General features: G+C 48.3%; 1 protein-coding gene across 3 annotated transcripts in view; it reads left to right on the top strand.

The window, feature by feature from the left end:
- The window catches only part of MTRR (5-methyltetrahydrofolate-homocysteine methyltransferase reductase), a 32470-nt gene continuing 14210 nt past the window's right edge, over positions 31-18290 (top strand). The window contains exons 1-7 of one of the 3 annotated variants that reach the window (XM_018065662.1): positions 31-98; positions 2180-2344; positions 4313-4466; positions 7025-7142; positions 9562-9940; positions 15182-15304; positions 17114-17267. In XM_018065662.1, the coding sequence (XP_017921151.1) occupies positions 2216-2344; positions 4313-4466; positions 7025-7142; positions 9562-9940; positions 15182-15304; positions 17114-17267 (1057 nt within the window). In that variant the 5' untranslated portion in view covers positions 31-98; positions 2180-2215. Of the gene's footprint in view, positions 99-581; positions 670-1765; positions 1819-2179; positions 2345-4312; positions 4467-7024; positions 7143-9561; positions 9941-15181; positions 15305-17113; positions 17268-18290 lie in introns of those variants that run through there. The other 2 variants (XM_005694866.3, XM_018065663.1) reach the window with 2 other exon arrangements.

Here is an 18290-nt window from a genome sequence, read left to right as displayed (position 1 = left end):
CTTTATTGGTCCCAGGCTCGAGGCGGTGTGCGCAGGCGCGGGAGCCGGGGCTCGTGTCCCTGAGCTTTTCCCTCAGCAGCCGGGAGGGATTCCTTCAGGTGAGCGTGCCCCGCAGCCGCCGCTACCGGATCTGGGCGACCGCTGGCGGCCTCCACGACCCTCCTGCCAGCCCAGGCTGGACGCGCGCGGGGAGGAGGTTAGGATTCCGGCCTGCGCCGGGGACTCGGCCCTGCGCCCTCACCGTCGCCTCCCGGAGGCGCCGCGGGGCGTGCAGAAAGGCGGAACCGGTCCCGCAGGTCCTTGCGGGCCCTTCCTCCGTCGGGGTCTATGGTTCCGAACACTTCTCCTAAACGAGGGTCGAAAGGCGCGTTGGGGCATCGGGTTAGGGGGAGGGACGCGGGAGGCCAGGATGCGGGGGGCGCGGACCGGTCCGGACGCCGGGTCCAGCTGCGCACGCTGGTTCTCCGCCCTGACCTGTCCTGCGGCTCCTGGGGACCCCACCCCCTGACAAACGTGCCTGCTCCGCAAGGTGGGTGAGGCGCCAAGGGTCTCACGCAGCGAGCATCTCGGACGGTGTATGTGGCTCCTGCGAAGTGCCCCAGGTCTTTGGCTTGGATAGTGGTCGAGGCCCTTTCCATCGCTGCGCTGTCGTGCTTCTGGATCAGCTCGGTGTGTAGTATCTCCACGTCGTTCCCTTACCCGTTTATCTAGAGTTAGAAAGAAAGAAGAAGGATAGCGCTCAGTCGTGTCCGGCTTTTGCAATCCCATGAACTGTGGCCCGCCAGGCTTCTCTGCCCATGACATTCTCCAGGCAAGAATACTGGAGTGGGTTGCCACTCCACTTCTCCAGGGGATCTTCGCGACCCAGCAATTGAACCCGGGTCTCGATGCTTTACCGACTGAGCTATGCGGGAAGCTTTCTGTTTTTGTTTTTTTTTTTTAATCCAGAGTTAACCTTTTGCATACCCGCTGTATCCAGCCCTGTTCTGTTCCGCAGGTTGTTCCCTGCTTTTTAGCATCCTGCTTATTAATACTGTGCTTTTACCGTTTAATTCCTTCGTGGCTTTAAGTTGTCCTCAGATCTAATTAGCCAGATGAGCAAAAAAGTATCTGCGGTTCCTTCCCTTAGTTTGCCAGGCGTGCTTAAGTTGCTTCAGTCGTGTCCTACTCTTTGTGACCCCGTGGATTGTAGCCCGCCAGGCATGGCAACCCACTCAGAAACTCATGGGCAGAGGAGCCTAGTAGTAGTAGTTTAGTTGCTAAGTCGTGTCCGACTCTTGCCACCCGGTAGACTGTAGCCTGCCAGGCTCCTCTGTCCATGGGATTCTCCAGGCAAGAATACTGGAGTGGGCTGCCATGCCCTCCAGAGGATCTTCCCAACCCAGCAATCTAACCAGGTGTCTCTTGTATCTCCTGTGTTGGCAAGCGGGTTCTTTACCACTAGTTCTACCTGGGAAGCCTAAATCCTTACATATTGAGTATCTCAAATTTAGACACTTGAGGTGTGGTGAAAAATCTGTGAGCCCTTTATTTTACTCCCGGGTGTCTGTTCAGGAAAAAACATAAAACTAGTAAAAGATGTGAGTGGATTAGAAGTGTTTTTCTCTGTTTATAGGTATGTATGTCTACACATGCATGCAGATGTATATGAAATTGAATTAAATAAGAAAGGTATTAACTAGAGTACTGTGATTTATTTAGCATTGGGATCAAGTAAGAATCAATCAAATTTTTGCCATTTTAGTGAATTTTTAATTTTACCTTTTTTTAAAAGAGCAAAGGTATCTGAAATTTATTGGACACTGCTGTCTTTGTCAGGTAGGTACCGTCATTATCTCCCCTCTAAAGGTGCAAAACCAAGAGACCAGTCAATAGGCCTGAGTCCAGCCTGAAGTTCCCCTCCTGTGAATGGTCACTCCTGGCTGGATTCAAGCCCTGGTAGTCTGGCCCCAGAATCTGATCTCTGAGCTGTGGCATTAGAGCTTTCCTTGGATTTGCCTTGATTTAATAAATAGTCTCTTTCTTAGACCTTAAGAATTAATGCTAAAAAACTTAGTAAGTCTGTTTTATGTTATCCCTGGATATTGTTGCAGTCCCTTTTTAATTAAGAAAATTAATACATGCAGGTTGTTACTGCTCCATTAAAAGAGAAATCCCTTTTTCCCTTTCCGTCTTACAGTGTAACTATTACAGCTATAGCATATGCCTTGAGGTGATGAGGAGGTTTTTGTTACTCTATGCTACACAACGAGGACAAGCAAAGGCCATAGCCGAAGAGATAAGTGAAAAAGCAGTTACGTATGGTTTTTCCGCAGATCTCCACTGTATTAGTGAGTCGGATAAGGTAAGTCATGGTTTTTACTGTGTTTCATGCTTTGAAGTATCTTAGTTGGGAATTGATGTTAAAAAATGAAGTGGGACCCTAAATGTCACCATGATCCTTTTTTTGTTTTTTTAAACACTTAGACATTCATTTTATCAACTGTGTTCTAAGACTTCTGCCAATTTTTTTCTCTGTGTGTGTGTTAAACTACATGGTCTTAAAAACTAGGATGACTAACCACTTTCAACTATAAATGGAACTAGTATATTTGCCTTGTTTTTCTCACTGGGTGCCTGGGAACAAATGAGGTGTGTCTGTTCACAGGAACATGTGAGCTTTCCACCTCATGAATCCTGGTGCCCTGTACAAACTTCCCTGAAATAATGGCCTTGTCATTTGTGCCAGAGTTCGTCTGAGTGAAGAACCACTGAAGTCTTTTGTGAAGACAGAAATTAGAGCGAAGGTGTAGGATCTGCGGGAGCCTCGGGGACTGCCTGCGTTTCTGTATTCAGTCTCTGCAGAAGTTCCCACCTTAGGATTGTTGTTATTGTTGTTCAGGCGCTACGTCGTGTCGCTCTGATGGTGACCCCGTGGACTGCAGCGTGCCAGGGCTCCCTGTCCTCCACTACCTCCCAGAGTTTGCTCAGACTCGTATTCACTGAGTTGTTTGCATGAGATCTTAACAGATCTGTGCTTAGAATACCTAGTCTGAGGCCTTCAGGTTATAGTCTCATGCATTTCAGGCCTTAGGGCATGGCAGCCCACTTCAGTATTCTTGTCTGGAGAATCCCATGGACAGAGGAGCCTGGCGGGCTACAGTCCATGGGGTTGCAGAGAGTCGGACACCACTAAATGACTAACACTCACTCAGGCTTGAGCCACGAGCAGGGCTCTTCTAACACCCATGGTGATGTGCCAGCCACTAAGTCCTCGAATTCAGCTCAGTACTTGAAAAAGCACCCGGCCATGCACTCTCGCTCCAGTTCACAGCCTCCTCTGTTCCTTCCCACGTGTCTGGTCAGAAAGACTAGCCTGTCAGCCACAGAGGTGAATTACAAGCTCAGCTCCTAGAGGGGAAACCACCGAGTTCCTTGATGCCACTAGTTATACTCCGCCGGAGTCCCGACGGAGCCACTCACCTAGGCAGGAGGCTCCTGGTGGGGAGCCAGTCACCCAGCTGGGAGGGTCCTGGGGCACTGCCAGGCATGGGCTCTGTGATCCTGCAGCACGTTCAGAGTGAGTCGTGGTGCCACAGGATGGAGCTCCGTCCAAATCTGTTACTAACCCCAGAGACAGTCGGCAGCATCAGGCAACTAGCCCTAACACGGCCCCCTCGCCAGTGACCCCAGTGGGGCCAGCAGCTCTTTGAAAAGTTAAGTAGTGAGTTGTTTTTGATACCACGGTAGTCGTGTTGTTTGCTCTCCTCAGCTGAAGGGTTTCTCCAGTTGTTCCTCATCCAACTTTAACCTAATAGCTCTCTGTCCTCCTCAGTCAGTCGTCTTTTTCAAGGTAAAGTCACTCACTGTAAACTGCAGAGTTGTGTTCTAGAAGCGTTGAGTCGCCTGGTAAGATGTTAGCTCAAATCTTCACCTGTTACCGTCAGCATGAAAAGTGAAGTGAACACCTCGGAGCCGAGTGATAGTAGAGCTCATGATTGTGAACAGAGAGAGTGAAGTGCTTAATTGGGAGGACTTGAAATTTAGCTGAGAATTAGAATAAGGAAACGTGAATTTTAAGGCTTGGAAACACCAGTGATCCCAGTATTCCATTTTCTTGGCTCTCTGGAACCCTGAGGCGGTCAGGCCCTTCCTGACAGCTAGGTTTCCTGATCTCTGAGGAGTAACACTTTCACTTTGCCGTTTAAAATGCTCCGTGTGCCTCTCTGCCATTATGTGACACAGACGCTGGGACGGGAAATGAAGCTGATTGTTTTGCTGGTATGTTGTCTGCATAGCAGTAGATCTCTGACATGACACCCTTGTTTTATAGTATGATCTGAAAACTGAAACAGCCCCTCTTGTGATGGTGGTTTCTACCACGGGCAACGGAGACCCGCCTGACACAGCCCGCAAGTTTGTTAAAGCCATACAGGACAAGACGCTGCCGCCTGACTTCCTGGCTCACCTGCGGTACGGATTACTAGGTGTGGACTGTGTTTTGTGTAGTTACTGGAATGTTACTGCTGGCTGTAGCGCTAGTATCTGGATGTGTTTTTCAAAGCCATGGTGCACCATTGTATAGATTTTGTCCTTTTCGAGTTTTGATAAGTTTTATGTGTGTATAATATTTGAAGGTAAGCAAGGTGTTGTTTCCTAGCTATGACCCCCCAGCAGCTCCTCTGGAGGCCCACAGATAGCATCTTAACCTCAGGCGCATACCAGATTCAACTGGGAAATACTTCCGAAATGTTAGTGGTTGGGCCCCACCCCAAATCTGCTAAAACCCAAGGAGCAACCCGGAATGCTGTGTTTTTTTGTGTTTTTTTCCCTCAAAGTTCTCATGTGACAGCTTCCTTAGCAGACAGCTGTTCCCCTGGGATACTGGTTCTCCAGCCTGGCCGCACACTAGCATCCGCTGGGAGTTTTCCTCCCAATGTCGTGGCTTTCAGTGGCGCCCCCACCGCGCTGTGATTCCGACTTAATCATTCTGAAGTAGGGTCCTGGGACCAGTGTTTTTTAAAGCTCTCAGGTGACTACTGTGTACCCCAACTTAAGAAGCACTGGCCTAGGGTAGGGCTCTGTGAAGAACAGCTTTAAAATATTAAAGGCTCAGAAGGACCAGCTCAGTGAGATAGTTGCACCAAAGAGGGAATTCAGGGTCCATTTGCCTGGCTCGCACTCTCTGTTCTTCTTTGAGAGGAGTTTTGGGGAGGGTATCTAGAAAGGATGGAATCTGCGATGATAAGCAACTGGATAGGGATTGAGATGATGAGCCTGGCTGAGATCTGTCGTGTGTAGTGTATTCAAGAGAGCATTTTAGAATGTGTATAGCTTTTTAATTCAGTTTTTCCAGTTTATTTATTTAGAAGAGTGAACATGTACATATTGCTTTAAAAATTCCTCAGAATTATTTAAAAGGAAAGACTGAAGTCTGTCTGGCCATTTTAGTCAATCTTTGGCCTGTGTATGGGCCCACCGATGGACTGCTTACCTTGTTCTTGTAGGAAAAATCCAGGGAGACAAACCAAGTGCAAAATTTAAGCTCTTAATTTAAAATTTTCAACTAAGTATGAAAGTGTTAGTCCATTTCTTAAGAGGAAACACAGAAGCAATTCTTAATATACCAACACAGCAACAGCAAATAAATGGTCGTTTGTGTTTTGGATGTAGCTCTTGTTCTAGATTAGGAGTCAGTAAACTCTATAAAGGACCAGATAGTAAATACTTTAGACTTCATAAGTCACTGGTCTATCTAACAACTATTTATCTCTGCTGTTGGAGCTTGAAAGCTGCCTTAACAAGGTATGAACAGTTGGACCTGGCTGTGTTCCAATAAAACTTTATTTGCAGAGACAATGGATGGTAATTGCCCACAGGCTGTAGTTTGCAGACCCTGCAGTGGGATCAGAAAAGCCTGAAAATACAGATGTTGCATGTTCTTATGAAAGGAGCAAAGGCTGTTTGCTCTTCAGCAAAGGTTGTTGCTAAACCATGAAGGACGCTGGGATTCTTGGCCTCCAGAGAAGAATTCAGTCCCAGGCCAGTGACGAGGCTTGATTGCTCAGAGCTTTTATGTAATAAAGTTTTGTTAAAGTATTAAACAGATAGAGAAGGCTTCTGACATAGACATCAGAAGGGAACAGAAAGAGTCCCCTCCCCCCCACCCCCTGCTAGCCTTTAGCAGTATGTTGTATACCTGTCAACAGGCTGCTAATTAGAGAAAGGAGATGTCCCAAAACTCAGAGAATGAGCCCCTCACCCACAACATGCATTTTGAGATAACGTTGGCACCAGGTGAGTCATCCCGGGCCGTAAAACGATTGACATGAATCTTGAAGAAAGGTTTCCAAGAAAATATATACTTTGATTAACAGTTATAGATTAGGGGAACAATGTATGAGTAGAACATACAGGTTTGTTGAGCCCTTGTCATTCTAAGTGCTAAGAGGAAAGACAAGGGTCTAAGGTACATACATAGTTCATTAACACAGCTTAAGACAAATATTTCCACAAGAAAAACGCACTGGTTAGCTCAAGGTTTGAGAAAAGTTAAGTTCTGGTGGAGCCAGGTGTCCTCATGGCAACACAGAATTTTAAGAGAAACCTCTTTTTAAATTTGTATAGAGAAGGGGAAAACATTTAACACTAGTATGTTTTCTCCTGCTGCTGGAGGGAGAGAGAGAAAAAGTGTCTGACACTTGCAGCCTATTTCCTCCGTTTGGAGACCCCTGGCCTTCCTGCCTGTTACCCTCTCATTTAGTATGCTAACCCTTATATGCAGATTACCATATTTTTACACAGATTCATGAAAACAAAAATGTGAAATACATTTCTGTTAACAGTGGTCCAAAGTACTTGTTTTGTTTCTGTTTGCATAGTTAGCATTCCTCAAGGGAAAAATAAGAAAATATGAAGCCACACATTACTTCCTGTTCCATCAAGAAGAGCTTTGAATAGTGTTCTTCTGAATGTTGTGTTTCTCTCTTCTGTATATGGTTAAATTTAAACCTTACTGCATGCTAATAACCCATTTGGACTCCAGGTCTGGGTGATTCAGAATACACGTACTTCTGTAACGGGGGGAAGGTAATTGATAAACGCCTTCAGGAGCTTGGAGCCCAGCGTTTCTACGACACTGGCCACGCGGATGACTGTGTAGGGTAAGAGCAATGTACCTCTGTCATTTCCAGTAAACCATGTTTGTACATGATGTAGGTCAGTTTACAAAAGGGGTTCACTTTTGAACTAGCATTAACTTTCAGTCTTGAAAGTCCTATTTTAGTTTTGGGACCAAGGAAAATCCTCCAGAGCTTGATTTATCTGTTTTGCTGAATTTTTTTTTTTTTTAAGTGCCTCGTCTATCTCAGTGTCTGCTAATGGAAGACACTAGGAAGGTAGCCCAGTACAGTTACCTCAGGCTTGGAAGTGTGCAGCTGTTTGCAAAAGTCATTGTTTCCTTTAGGAACTTGGAGAGCATGTGCCTGCAGGGTAGTGACTGGACTCTGGACCTCCCCATGGAGGGCACCCGGCCCGTGCGTTACACGTGGAGAAGGCGGGCCACAGGCCTTCCTGGCACCCTGGCTCCTTGGCGCTCTTTCCCTGTCTTCATGGTCATTTACCACCCTGCCAACCAGGAATATAATTTCCGTTTCATGAATTTATTCTTGTTTTTACAGTTCAGTATTTTACCCTATGTGCCGCCTTACAAATCCTCTTAACGTGTGAACTCAAAGACCTTATTGAATTGTCCTTGTTCTGTCATGACAGCACATGCATGCACTTGATCTTTTTTCCTGCTGGCTCTGTGTATTACGTAAATCTCACCCACTGGATCTGGGCTTATGCAACATGACAAGTTCAACAAAGGCTGTGCTTTTCTGCATATACCACCTTGCACGGGCATGTTGGAGGCACTTGTGTTTGCCTGCAACTCACCTTTGTGAGTCCATACGTCCGTCATTTTCTGCAGCTGTGATGCTGCGAGTTTTTTCCCATTGCCCCAGGGCACATGTCCCTTATGGTGACAGCTCCACCACCTTGCCTTGCCTGCTGCCTCTCAGTTTTGTCTCGCTGTGTTGGGCTCTTCTCCCCACGAAAAACCTTGTTGGGATTAAATGTTTATTGTCCTGTGTGAGCTGTTTAAATGCTAAATGCTTATAAATCCATTATTCCTTTTGCTCAACTCATATTTTACTTCAGAGGCTTTTGACTTCACTGTTTATTTATTGTGCTGACCATTAAAATTCTACAATGTGTATTTCAGCAGCCTGCATCTCTAAAATTTGCAACCTAAGTACTCTTCTAAAATTAGAATATTTTCAAGGAGACATCTTGGCTTACTGTACCACCACACTGAAGGGGTTAAGAATGTAGACTGGAGTTAAAATATCTGCATTCAGATCCTTGGTTTTCCTCACTTACTGATGATGAAGCACAGGTCAAATTACTTAAACTTTTTGTGTCTTGGTGTCCCCCCTTGTGAAATGGATAATAACAGTATATATTGTTTAGGATTCTTTGAAGCATTAAATGAATGAATAAAACTTGTTGTTTTAGAACAACGCCCACCATATAGTGCATACTCAGTGGGCATGAGCTTTCTTGTAAGAGTATTACCATACTAGTATTTCTGAGTTGTGAGAATGGTGTTTTAAATGTAGCTGTCATTGAGGCATTAATTTTATACGCTTGCTTTTCCAAATGTTCCTGAGGGATGGATGTACTGTGTCACCAAACTCTGAACTATGTGCCACGTGAACAGTAAATGAATACAATGAAATTATAGCCAAAGTCTCGGTAAGACAGAGGTCTAAAATGTGTCTCCTCTTGTCACTTAGCTCTATGAATTGGAACTTTATTGATCTTTTGCAACCCCAAGGACTGTAGTCTGCCAGGCTCCTCTGTCCGTGGGATTTTCCTGGCAAGTATACTGGAGTGGGTTGCCATTTCCTTCTCCAGCCAGTAGTCAGTAGATGAGCATATTTTACAGTGTACTTACGGTTAATTCAGCTCTCCTAAAGGATGATTGAAGGGTTGAGCTATTAGTCAAAGAGCATTAATCTGGAGTGGTTTCTTGGTGATATCTTAGTCTGTAGGAAACAAAGATCAGCAAATTGACTAGGCAAAAAAAGGTGGTGCATTTGATAATTATCATTTATTAGAGTAGACTTGGATTTTGAGTATGTTCTGTTAGCCTCATCAGAATTTAGCATGCCTGTGTAAAACCACATCTTCTTATAGTGTCAACTCTATTTTAGGAAGTTAAGTGGAATCATACTCCTGTTATTACCTTTTACTAAATCATCTACATTTTTGTTGTCTGACTTTTGTGCTTGTTCGTACTTTTTTATAGCTCAATGCTAATTAACATAGTAATATTTTGCTCTTTAGCTAAATCATAAGTATTTTTGATTACTTATTGATTACTATTGTATTCTAAATAGCCTTCATAGTGAATGTTTCTGACCGTTGCACAGCATTCTGTCAAGTGGACAGATTCTCCCATTATCCCATTGTTATATGTTTAAATGAAGAACTTAAAGTGTTTGTTTCTTTTTTCTTATTTTTTTTACAACTCAGTTTAGAACTTGTGGTTGAGCCATGGATTAATGGACTCTGGGCCGCCCTCGAGAAGCATTTTCTGTTGAACAGAGGAAGAGGTGACATGAATGAAACTCTCACAATGGCATCTCATGCCTCCCGGAGGACAGACCCCATGACGCCGGAATTATTACACGTGGAATCACAAGTTGGACTTCTGAGATTAGATGATTCTGGAGGAAAGGCTGCTGAAGTTTTGGAACAAAATGCAGTGAACAGTGGTCAATCAAGTACTCTGATTGCAGACTTTGAGGCCTCGCTTACCCGTTCAGTACCCGCACTTTCACAAGCCTCTCTGAATATTCCCTCTTTACCACCGGAATATTTAGAGGTGCATCTGGAGGAGGCCCTTGGCCAGGTAAGCAGTGATGTTGGTGGTATTTTTTAAATTATGTTATGGTGGAGGCCAACAAACTATGGCGTGTTGGGTGACTGTGGTCTACCAGCTCTTGTGTAAATAAAGTTTTATTGGAACACAGCCATGCCCATCCAAGGCTGCTTCTGCACTGCAGTGGTGGAGTTGAGTAGCTCCCAAAGAGGCGTTACCTCCAGGTGTTAAAGATGCGCTTGTGCTATTACCTGGCTTCTCTTTGAGGAAGTAAATGGGTATGAGCTCAGTTTCTCCATTCCTTTGGAGAAGTAACGTCTTGGCTTCTTGCCTTAGATGTCAGTCAGGTGAGGGCGAGTTGTGGGCTGTCAGAAGACTATCTCAGCAACTAATTTGAGTCAGGTGCAGTAAGATCACTTTTCCAGTGTGGATCTTTGCTGTCTTGGGATACTCCATTTTAGGGGTTTTTCTTTCTTTTGGTAATATTTTATGACCTGTTTCTGTCTGTTTAAGTCTTTTTTCCTATGCCTTGAGTATCTTCCCTATCAGTAAATAAATGACCTTGAAGTGATCTGTACATTTCAGAGCATCAGGTTGAATAATAGCTGATATTACCCCACAATAGTCAGTATATGGTTCCCTGAAATTTCTTCCAGCATGCTTGGAATAAACTTCCAGGGCAGCCGGTCTTATGACGCATGGCTGACCCCTCTCTGTTCAGAGGGAGTTCTATGTGGGTTTTCTCAGGTAAACCACACAACGCAATTGTCGTGATTTCTGGTTTCTTCTTTTCCTTTTATTAAATGAGGAAAGACATTTGAGAAACAGTTTAAGTGCAACTTTCTAGTTTATTTGAAAACTTTGCGGACACTTGATAATGCATACCAGTGTTTTCAGCATCATATTTTTACAGTGTTTTTCTAATGCATTCAGACAAACAGGTAGGTTTTTATATGACCTTCCCTGGGTTATTGTTTTCACGCTCATGTTTCATTCTTTATTAAAAGGGATTATCACAACAAGTACGTCTTAGTCAGGATTGGGGACAGGCGCGGTGGCTGTGGTAAATGTGCCGGGCGGGTGGGCTCAGGGTGGTGAGCTGGCCCCGGGTTTGCGCTGCAAGGATGAGTGTGTGTGGCAGGGGTGTCGGTCTCTGATCTGACCAGGCGCTTCACTTAGGATCTGCTTGAGAGTTTCTTTTACAATAGGTGTCATGAAATAGACTTGAGTTGTTGGTAATGTCTTCAAAAGATTTTTTAAAATCTCAACTATTTAACGGAAACTTGTGTAAATCTGTTTAAAGGACATACCTAGGGGATAAGGGATTGAGGAAAATAAGTTTCCTGTTTTACGGCGTCCTCTTGGGATAACCCCCTTGAGGAGCGGGGCAGGTGGGGGAGGGGATGATGGCGCCGGGTTGGGCAGAGCCGGAAGCTGAGCTTCGGTGCACGCGCGCTCAGTCACTTCCATCCTGTCCGACTCTTGGTGACCCCAGGTACTGTAGCCCACCAGGCTCACCCCTTCATGGGATTATTCCTCCAGGCAGGAATACTGGAGTGGGTTGCTATGCCCTCCTCCTGGGGATCTTCCCGACCCAGGGATCGAAACCGCGTCTCTGTCATCTGCACTGGCTGGTGGGTTCTTGACCGCTAGCGCCCCCTGGGAAGCCGGAGCTTCGTGCAGCCCACAGAGCCCACAGCCGGTCCCACTCCACTTAGCGCCATCTCCGCGTCCCTGGTGCCCCCGCCGCCGTGGGGCTGCCTGGACCGTGGGCTACGCGCTGCACGGCCTCAGTGGGCGCATCTCGGGGCCCTGCCCAGAGCCCTTCCCTGCCCCGGGCCCCCAGCCCTGGCGGCCTCCCGTGTCGCCCAGTGTCTGGGTGGGGTGTGCGGCCCTGAGCTGCCGGGGCCTGCCAGGTGGGAGGCACCTCTCCCGGCGAAGGGCAGGAGGAGAGACTGCATCCTCCCCTCGGGAGGGGACGTCCTGACACGCCGGACCGCACCATGGGTCCTGAGTCTCCACAGGCCGTGGGGATGCCAGCGTCGTCTCATCGGCGTGAAGGCGTTGACGCGGCGGGCCTGGGTGAGGTTTGCTGAGTGTCCAGACGGTCCCCATTTACTCACGCCATCTTGTGCCAGTGAGCAGGAGTGTTATCACGGTCTTGGGGCAAAATGGTCAACAGTACGTGCCTGTGAGCACGTCTGGTCCTCTGTGGGTGGAGATGGAAAAGAGCACGTTGGCCACATCCTCTTGGATGAGCCCTGCACGAGAGGCTGCATTAACTGCTCTGTCAGAGAACCATCCACCCCGGCGCGGCTGGGGCTGCTGCTTGTTTGGGTTGCTGCTGGCTCAGGGTCATCCCCCAGGACCTGTCTGGTTTCTCCAGGGGCGCGATTGGTGAATTCCATGGAGCCATGATAGACACCCTCCCGTGTCCTTCAGCTTTTTAAGGATTGTTTTGATATCTGTCGCTCTCCCTAGTATAGTCTAATTTTCATCTTTTATTTTGATGGAGAGAGAGAGGTGTCAGGTTCAGAGGCTTCTTCTTGACCCTCCCCACTGTGATGGCTCATAGCCCACAGGCCAGGATTTCACTCCTAACCGCCAGGTGAGCCACTGGCTGGGTCCTTTGAGCCAGACTTGAGCCAGGACTCCGGCCACCCCTGGCCGCAGACCTCAGGGCTGTGTGGGCCCCCAGCTGCGTCTGCCCTCTCTCCACCGTCCCTGAGTCCAGTGCTCGTTTACCCCTGGACTCCAGTCACCCTCGGCCTCAGGCCTTGGGGCTGTGTGGGCCCCCAGCCGCACTGCCCTCTCCCCGCCGTCCCTGAGTCCAGCGCTCGTTTACCCCTGGGGGCGGCATCGGGGAGCGCGGTCTCTGTGCCTCTCGGAGTCACTCCTCCTGGGGCCTGCCTGCTCCTGCCATCATGGGGGCGGGCTCCAGGTCTGACAGCTGACCCAGGTCCAGCAGCTGGACAGGGCTCTTGAGCTTTCATTGGACAGCTTCCCGCTCATAGTGTCTTGGTTTCTTTTCCTCGTGAGGACTGGGTCCAGTGCCCTTGCCGGCTGCCCGTTCATTTTGAGCCTCTGGAAGCCATGTGCCATCATTCTCGTTATTTCTGGGAGTTGGGCCCTCGGCCGCCCCCCAGCTTTTCTGCTCACTGTGGTCCTTGTGCGTACCCCTCCCTGGCGTTCCTGGCCAGGTGCTCCTACCTCCCTCAGTTCTTGGTGCCGGGGGTGGGGGCGCCTGCTCTGTGAGCGCTGGTCAGCGGGCGAGCTCGCTGCTGCTGCCCCGACCAGCGTGGTCCTGTGGGCCTTGGCTGTGAGGTGGTCTCTGGGTGCTCCAGGGAGCACCTATCGGCTGGTGGGTGTGGCCTTGTGTGGCTTTGTCCTCTCTGGTCGGCCCTCTTTGAGCTTTTCAATCCCGTCTTCAAACGTCTTGGCATCTCTGCCCCGCTTCGCTTTTCCTTTGCTCTAGTCGCCCTGCTGGCCGTGTGTTTACGTCATCTCTGGGGCTCTGCCAGGGTGAGGAAAGCCTGAGTCCTGGGCGAGCATCCCAGTTAGAAAGCCCTTCGTCCAGACCTGTGTCCTGCCCCACCTGGCCCGGGACCTTGGCCTCCTGTCTGGGGCACACGTGTTCTGCTGATGCATGGTGCTGTCCTGCCTTCTTTGGAGCTGGCCCAGCGCACGGGCAGCCAGGCCTGTTGCTTCTTAACTGTAGTTATTGGTCCAGCAGCCAGGAGGAGAGACAGGGTGCGGGGTGGAGTCCCTGCGTTGTCTTAACACAAGAAGGGAGCTCTTGCCCTTAGGGAAGGAGCAGCCCCTTCCGCAGGCGCCAGGGCTCATCTCGGGACTGAAGACGCTCACCCAGGTGTCCCTCTCCCATTCTTCCCTGCCGAGCCTTCCCTGGCTTTCTCTGCCCTCAGGCTGCAGCAGGTGAGTGCTCATGTGTAAGCTACTGAAAGTGTCCTTTGGCTTTCACTGGTAGATTTTAGTTGTTGCCTCATTATTCTTGGCTCTTTGCATTTTTTCCAAAAGTGTCGGTGAAGCTTAGCCGTAGGCCTCCAGTCCCAGCGGCCGACCATGCCGCGCCCTCCTCGTTCCTGAGCATGTGTCCCCAGGTGTGCTCTCACTGCCGGCCGGGGCAGCCCTCCAGTGCCACATGCCCATTTTAGCGACTTTCTCGGGCCACTCTGGCCCTGGCTGTCCCAGGCTGGGTTCCCGGGAATCACTGTGAGATGGTCTTCGGGGCCTCCTCCTCACCTTGGGATGTCAGGGGGCAAGAGCTGGATAGGGTACAGGAGAAGCTGAGCTGCAGGCCTTCAGGGTTGTCCTGGGTTGTGCACAGGGGCTGGGCCTTTACAGTCGTTGATGTCGTTGGCTATAGGCGGCCTCTAGACGGAGGTGTGACCTTGAGTGCTCAGAGGATCCTCGGAGGTGCCGGCGAGGGTCTGGGGCCCCACTGTGAGCGCTGTTGGCAGCCTTGCCGAAGGCTATGCCCCCGTCCCCGTCACTACAACTCTCAGACCCTCAGCCCTGGGCTTCCACGGCCTTCCCACGCAGCCACTCATCCACAGCTAACTGACCAGCACTTTCCGAGATGTAAGTTTCTATTTTTATTAGAACTTAGAAGCATCAAGTTATGAATCTGGTGAGGCAGGACCAAGATTTGGGTTTCTTTCTAGTTTCCCAAGGCCTGTTTTGTCTAATTTTATCTCTCTGTGGCTACTATTAATTAATGAAAATTAAGAATTCAGTTCTTGAGTCACAGCAGCCATGTTTCCAGGACTCAGGGCTCAGGGGTCAGGTATCGGCCAGTGAGGTCATGGAGCATCCCCGCCGTCCAGAGAGCTCTGCGGAACAGCACCGCCCGCCGCTCTGAGGGCTCTTGTCACCATCTGTGCAGGCAGCTTCCGGCCGTAAACATCTGTTACTCCTTTAGAATCTCCTTCTGAAATGGGCACACACACTCTTTTTGCATAGTTCATTAGGAAGACTGTTAGACTTTTCCGTGGAAAGTGCTAGTATCTGATGTTTTCCATAAAATCTCAGAAATTTTAAAGTCTAGTAGACAAGGAGTTTAAAATATAGATAAGCTTCTCTTCTGAAAGACCGAGAGGCCTGTTTGTAGCCATTTACCTTAGAGAAGAATTCTGAAATCTCATCAGGGAATGTTGAGAGATCCTGTAGCTCTGACTTTGCTGCTAAGTGAAGCAGTGGTAAGTACAGTTGAAAATCGCGTTTCATAGCACTTTATCACGTTTCTTTCTCAAGGAGGAAAGCCACGCATCTGTGAGTTCGGCGGATCCAGTGTTTCACGTTCCAATTTCAAAGGCAGTTCAGCTGACTGCAAATGATGCCGTAAAAACCACTCTTCTGATAGAGTTGGACATCTCGGTAAGTTCCAGAATGTGTTTCTGAGCACATGATGCTGCCAGTCGGTGCAGAGGCTCGCCCGTGGTGTGTCCTCACCCAGACGCGCCGGAGGAGGAGTCGTCTGGACAGCGGCCAGCCACCTGGCCTGTCGTGTTTATTCCTCACCCGTCATTTTGTCTCTCCGTCTCATCCCTGTTTTCTTTTCACTTCAAGGAGGGGCTGAAATGAGGAGTGTCTGGAGGTGATTCCACTTGGAGAGAGTAGTTTTGCTGCCTTACTCATTAAGCCACGAAAGAATAATGGAATCAGCACAGCGCTGGCATATAGGAGCCCCAGGCAAGGAAGCTGAGGTCAGCGGCCAGGGAAGTCAAGCCCAGGCTAGCTCGTCCTGTGACGGTCACTTCTCAGAGTGGCAGTCCTTGTTCCTTTGAGAATCTGGGAGAAATCATGGACCCCCTCTTCAGAATAATGATTATATATAAGCATTTTGCCCACAGTTTTAGGAGGTATCTGTGCCGGCTCTCGGAGCCCCATCCGTAAGCCTCCCCCAGCCCCTGCCCCAGCCGCTGGCCTCAGGTGGGAAGCCGTGACTGGACCTCCTCACAGTCGTGCAGCTCAGCGCTGGATGAGGGTCCCATGGAGCTCAGTGGGCTGGACTTTCAGAAGAGAGTGTGTCAGGGCTGTTGGTGGAGGTTTAGTTGAATTTCTAATAGAAAAAAAGAAATACGGCAGGCATCAAAACTAGATGGTTTTGCTTACATACTATTGTTCTGCTCAGTCGCTGAGCCATGTCCGACTCTTTGCGACCCTATGAACTGCAGCGTGCCGGGCTTCCCCGTCCTTCACTGTCTCCTGGAGTTTGATCAAACCATGTCCATTGAGTCGGTTGCTGATGTTCTTTAGCCATTTCATCCTCTGCTGCCCCCTTCTCCTTTTGCCTTTGATCTTTCTTAGCATCCAGGTCTTTTCCAATGAGTCGACTCTTCATATCAGGTGGCCAGAGTATTGGAACTTTAGCATCAGTCCTTGCAAGTGAATATTCAGGGTTGAGTTCCTTTCAGATTGACTGGTTTGATCTCCTTGCAATCCAAGGGACTCTCATACTACTGAGTAATTCCATTTTCTTTTGAACATTTTTATCCCCACTGTTAAACATCCTGTATATGCGAAAGCATTTCACTTCTGTTACACACTTTTGTCATAAAGAGGTGAGGTTTGGCATACTGGTGGGTCCGGTCTGTGTCTGTGTCCCTCACAGGCTAGGGGTGTGAGCATGCGTGGTCAGAGGCCCGTTCCCAGAGCCCTTCACACCCCCACCCCACTCTATGCAGAGTGCGTACACCTGCTGTGGGAGGGGGCTCCACGTGGAGCCCGCGTTTGTGCACAGCCAGGACCGAGCCAGGCACTTTAACGTTGCACGTCACTAAAGGGAGAAAAGCAGCCTCCCCTACCTTGTTCCTCTCCGAAGGAAAGGAGTAAGGAGAGACCACTGAAGAGGCGTTTCTTTGCTCCTAAAGTGTGTGTTATGCTTTCAAAAGAGGTTTTTACATGGATTATTAAAAACACTACTTACTGGGACACCTTAATCTCCAGAAGAGGCAGGTCTTAATTTCTAGTCTGTGAATACTTGATATAAAGCAAAACATTATATAATTACAGAATTTCTTTTTAAAAAATAGCTCCTAATAAGAGTATGCTTGTTTAGTTAATTGGTCTTACTTGTTAGAAACAAAATAATTCTAATTGCTAAGAAAAACTGTGTTGGTTGCCCCACAGCTAAAACTCTTAACTCATGTGGCATTTTTTTATTTCGTGTCGGTTCTTCTCTAGAAAACAGATTTTTCCTACCAGCCTGGAGATGCCTTCAACGTGATCTGTCCCAACAGCGACTCTGAAGTGCAGTTCCTGCTGCAGAGACTGCAGCTCGCAGACAGGAGAGAGCACCGTGTCGCCATGACGATTAAGGCAGACACGAGGAAGAAAGGTGCAGCCCTGTGTCTTATTGCTCCGGACGTCCCTGGGGGCACGGGGGTGACAGGGCGAGTCTGCATGGGTGCCTGAGGGTGGGACACAGGTGCTCGCTGGTCTTGGGTGGGATTCCTTAGCGTCCACCGCAGGTGCCCTGGGCGAGTCAGTTATCCTGAATGAGGTGGTGATAGAGTTTGTGCTTATCGGATGCTTACAGACATTAAAAATGAAGTTGAAGAATCAGCTTTTCCAGAACTCTAGACATCAGCAAGCTTACAGCAAATGGGGAAGCACAAAGATGGTGTAACTGTGGTCTCAGAGCAGCAGGATGGTCAGCTGAGCCAGTGTGTCAGGGTAACTGTGGTCTCAGTGCAGCGGGATGGTCAGCTGAGCCAGTGTGTCAGCTTGCTTCTTTTCAGTCAGCACTGCCTTGTTTCTCAGCACACTAGAGTTGTCATGCAGAAAAGCTATACTATATGAATCTGTTTTAAAAACTGCTTTTTGTTGGGAGTTCCCTGGTGGTTAGGACTCCAGGCTGTTAGGTCTGGGGCCCGGGTTTAATTCCTGGTGGGAGAACATCCCACAAACTGCACGATGTGGCCAAAAACAGAGGTAGTTGTTTTATGTTTGTGTCTCATGGCCTATTTGTTATTGCTTATTTAATACATGAAAATAGTTGCTTTTCCCATGATTAAAGGAAATTATTTTTCAGTGATTTGCGTACAATCTGGAACTAGAGCTCAGGCAGCTCTAAAATTCTTTCTGAGGAAGACAGGTAGTGTTTTGGGGCCACTGCCATCTTTTGAAGGGGCTTCCCTGATAGCTCGGTTGGTAAAGAATCCACCTGCAATGCAGGAGACCCCAGTTCGATTCCTGGGCTTTTTTGTTCCTTGGTGTTAGATAATTTCCCTTCCTTTTGTTTGGTAAACCTAGATTTCATAGGTATGGCTGATTCAGTAATACTGTTGAATTAATAAAATTGTTTTTGTAAAGTGGATTTTTCTTTCACATTTTTGCTGAGGAAATCTTTTGACTGAAT

This window comes from Capra hircus, chromosome 20 (genome assembly GCF_001704415.2).
Source record: "Capra hircus breed San Clemente chromosome 20, ASM170441v1, whole genome shotgun sequence".
NCBI lineage: Eukaryota > Metazoa > Chordata > Mammalia > Artiodactyla > Bovidae > Capra > Capra hircus.
Note: the sequence above shows the minus strand (reverse complement) of the source record. Positions and strands in the feature narration are given on the sequence as shown.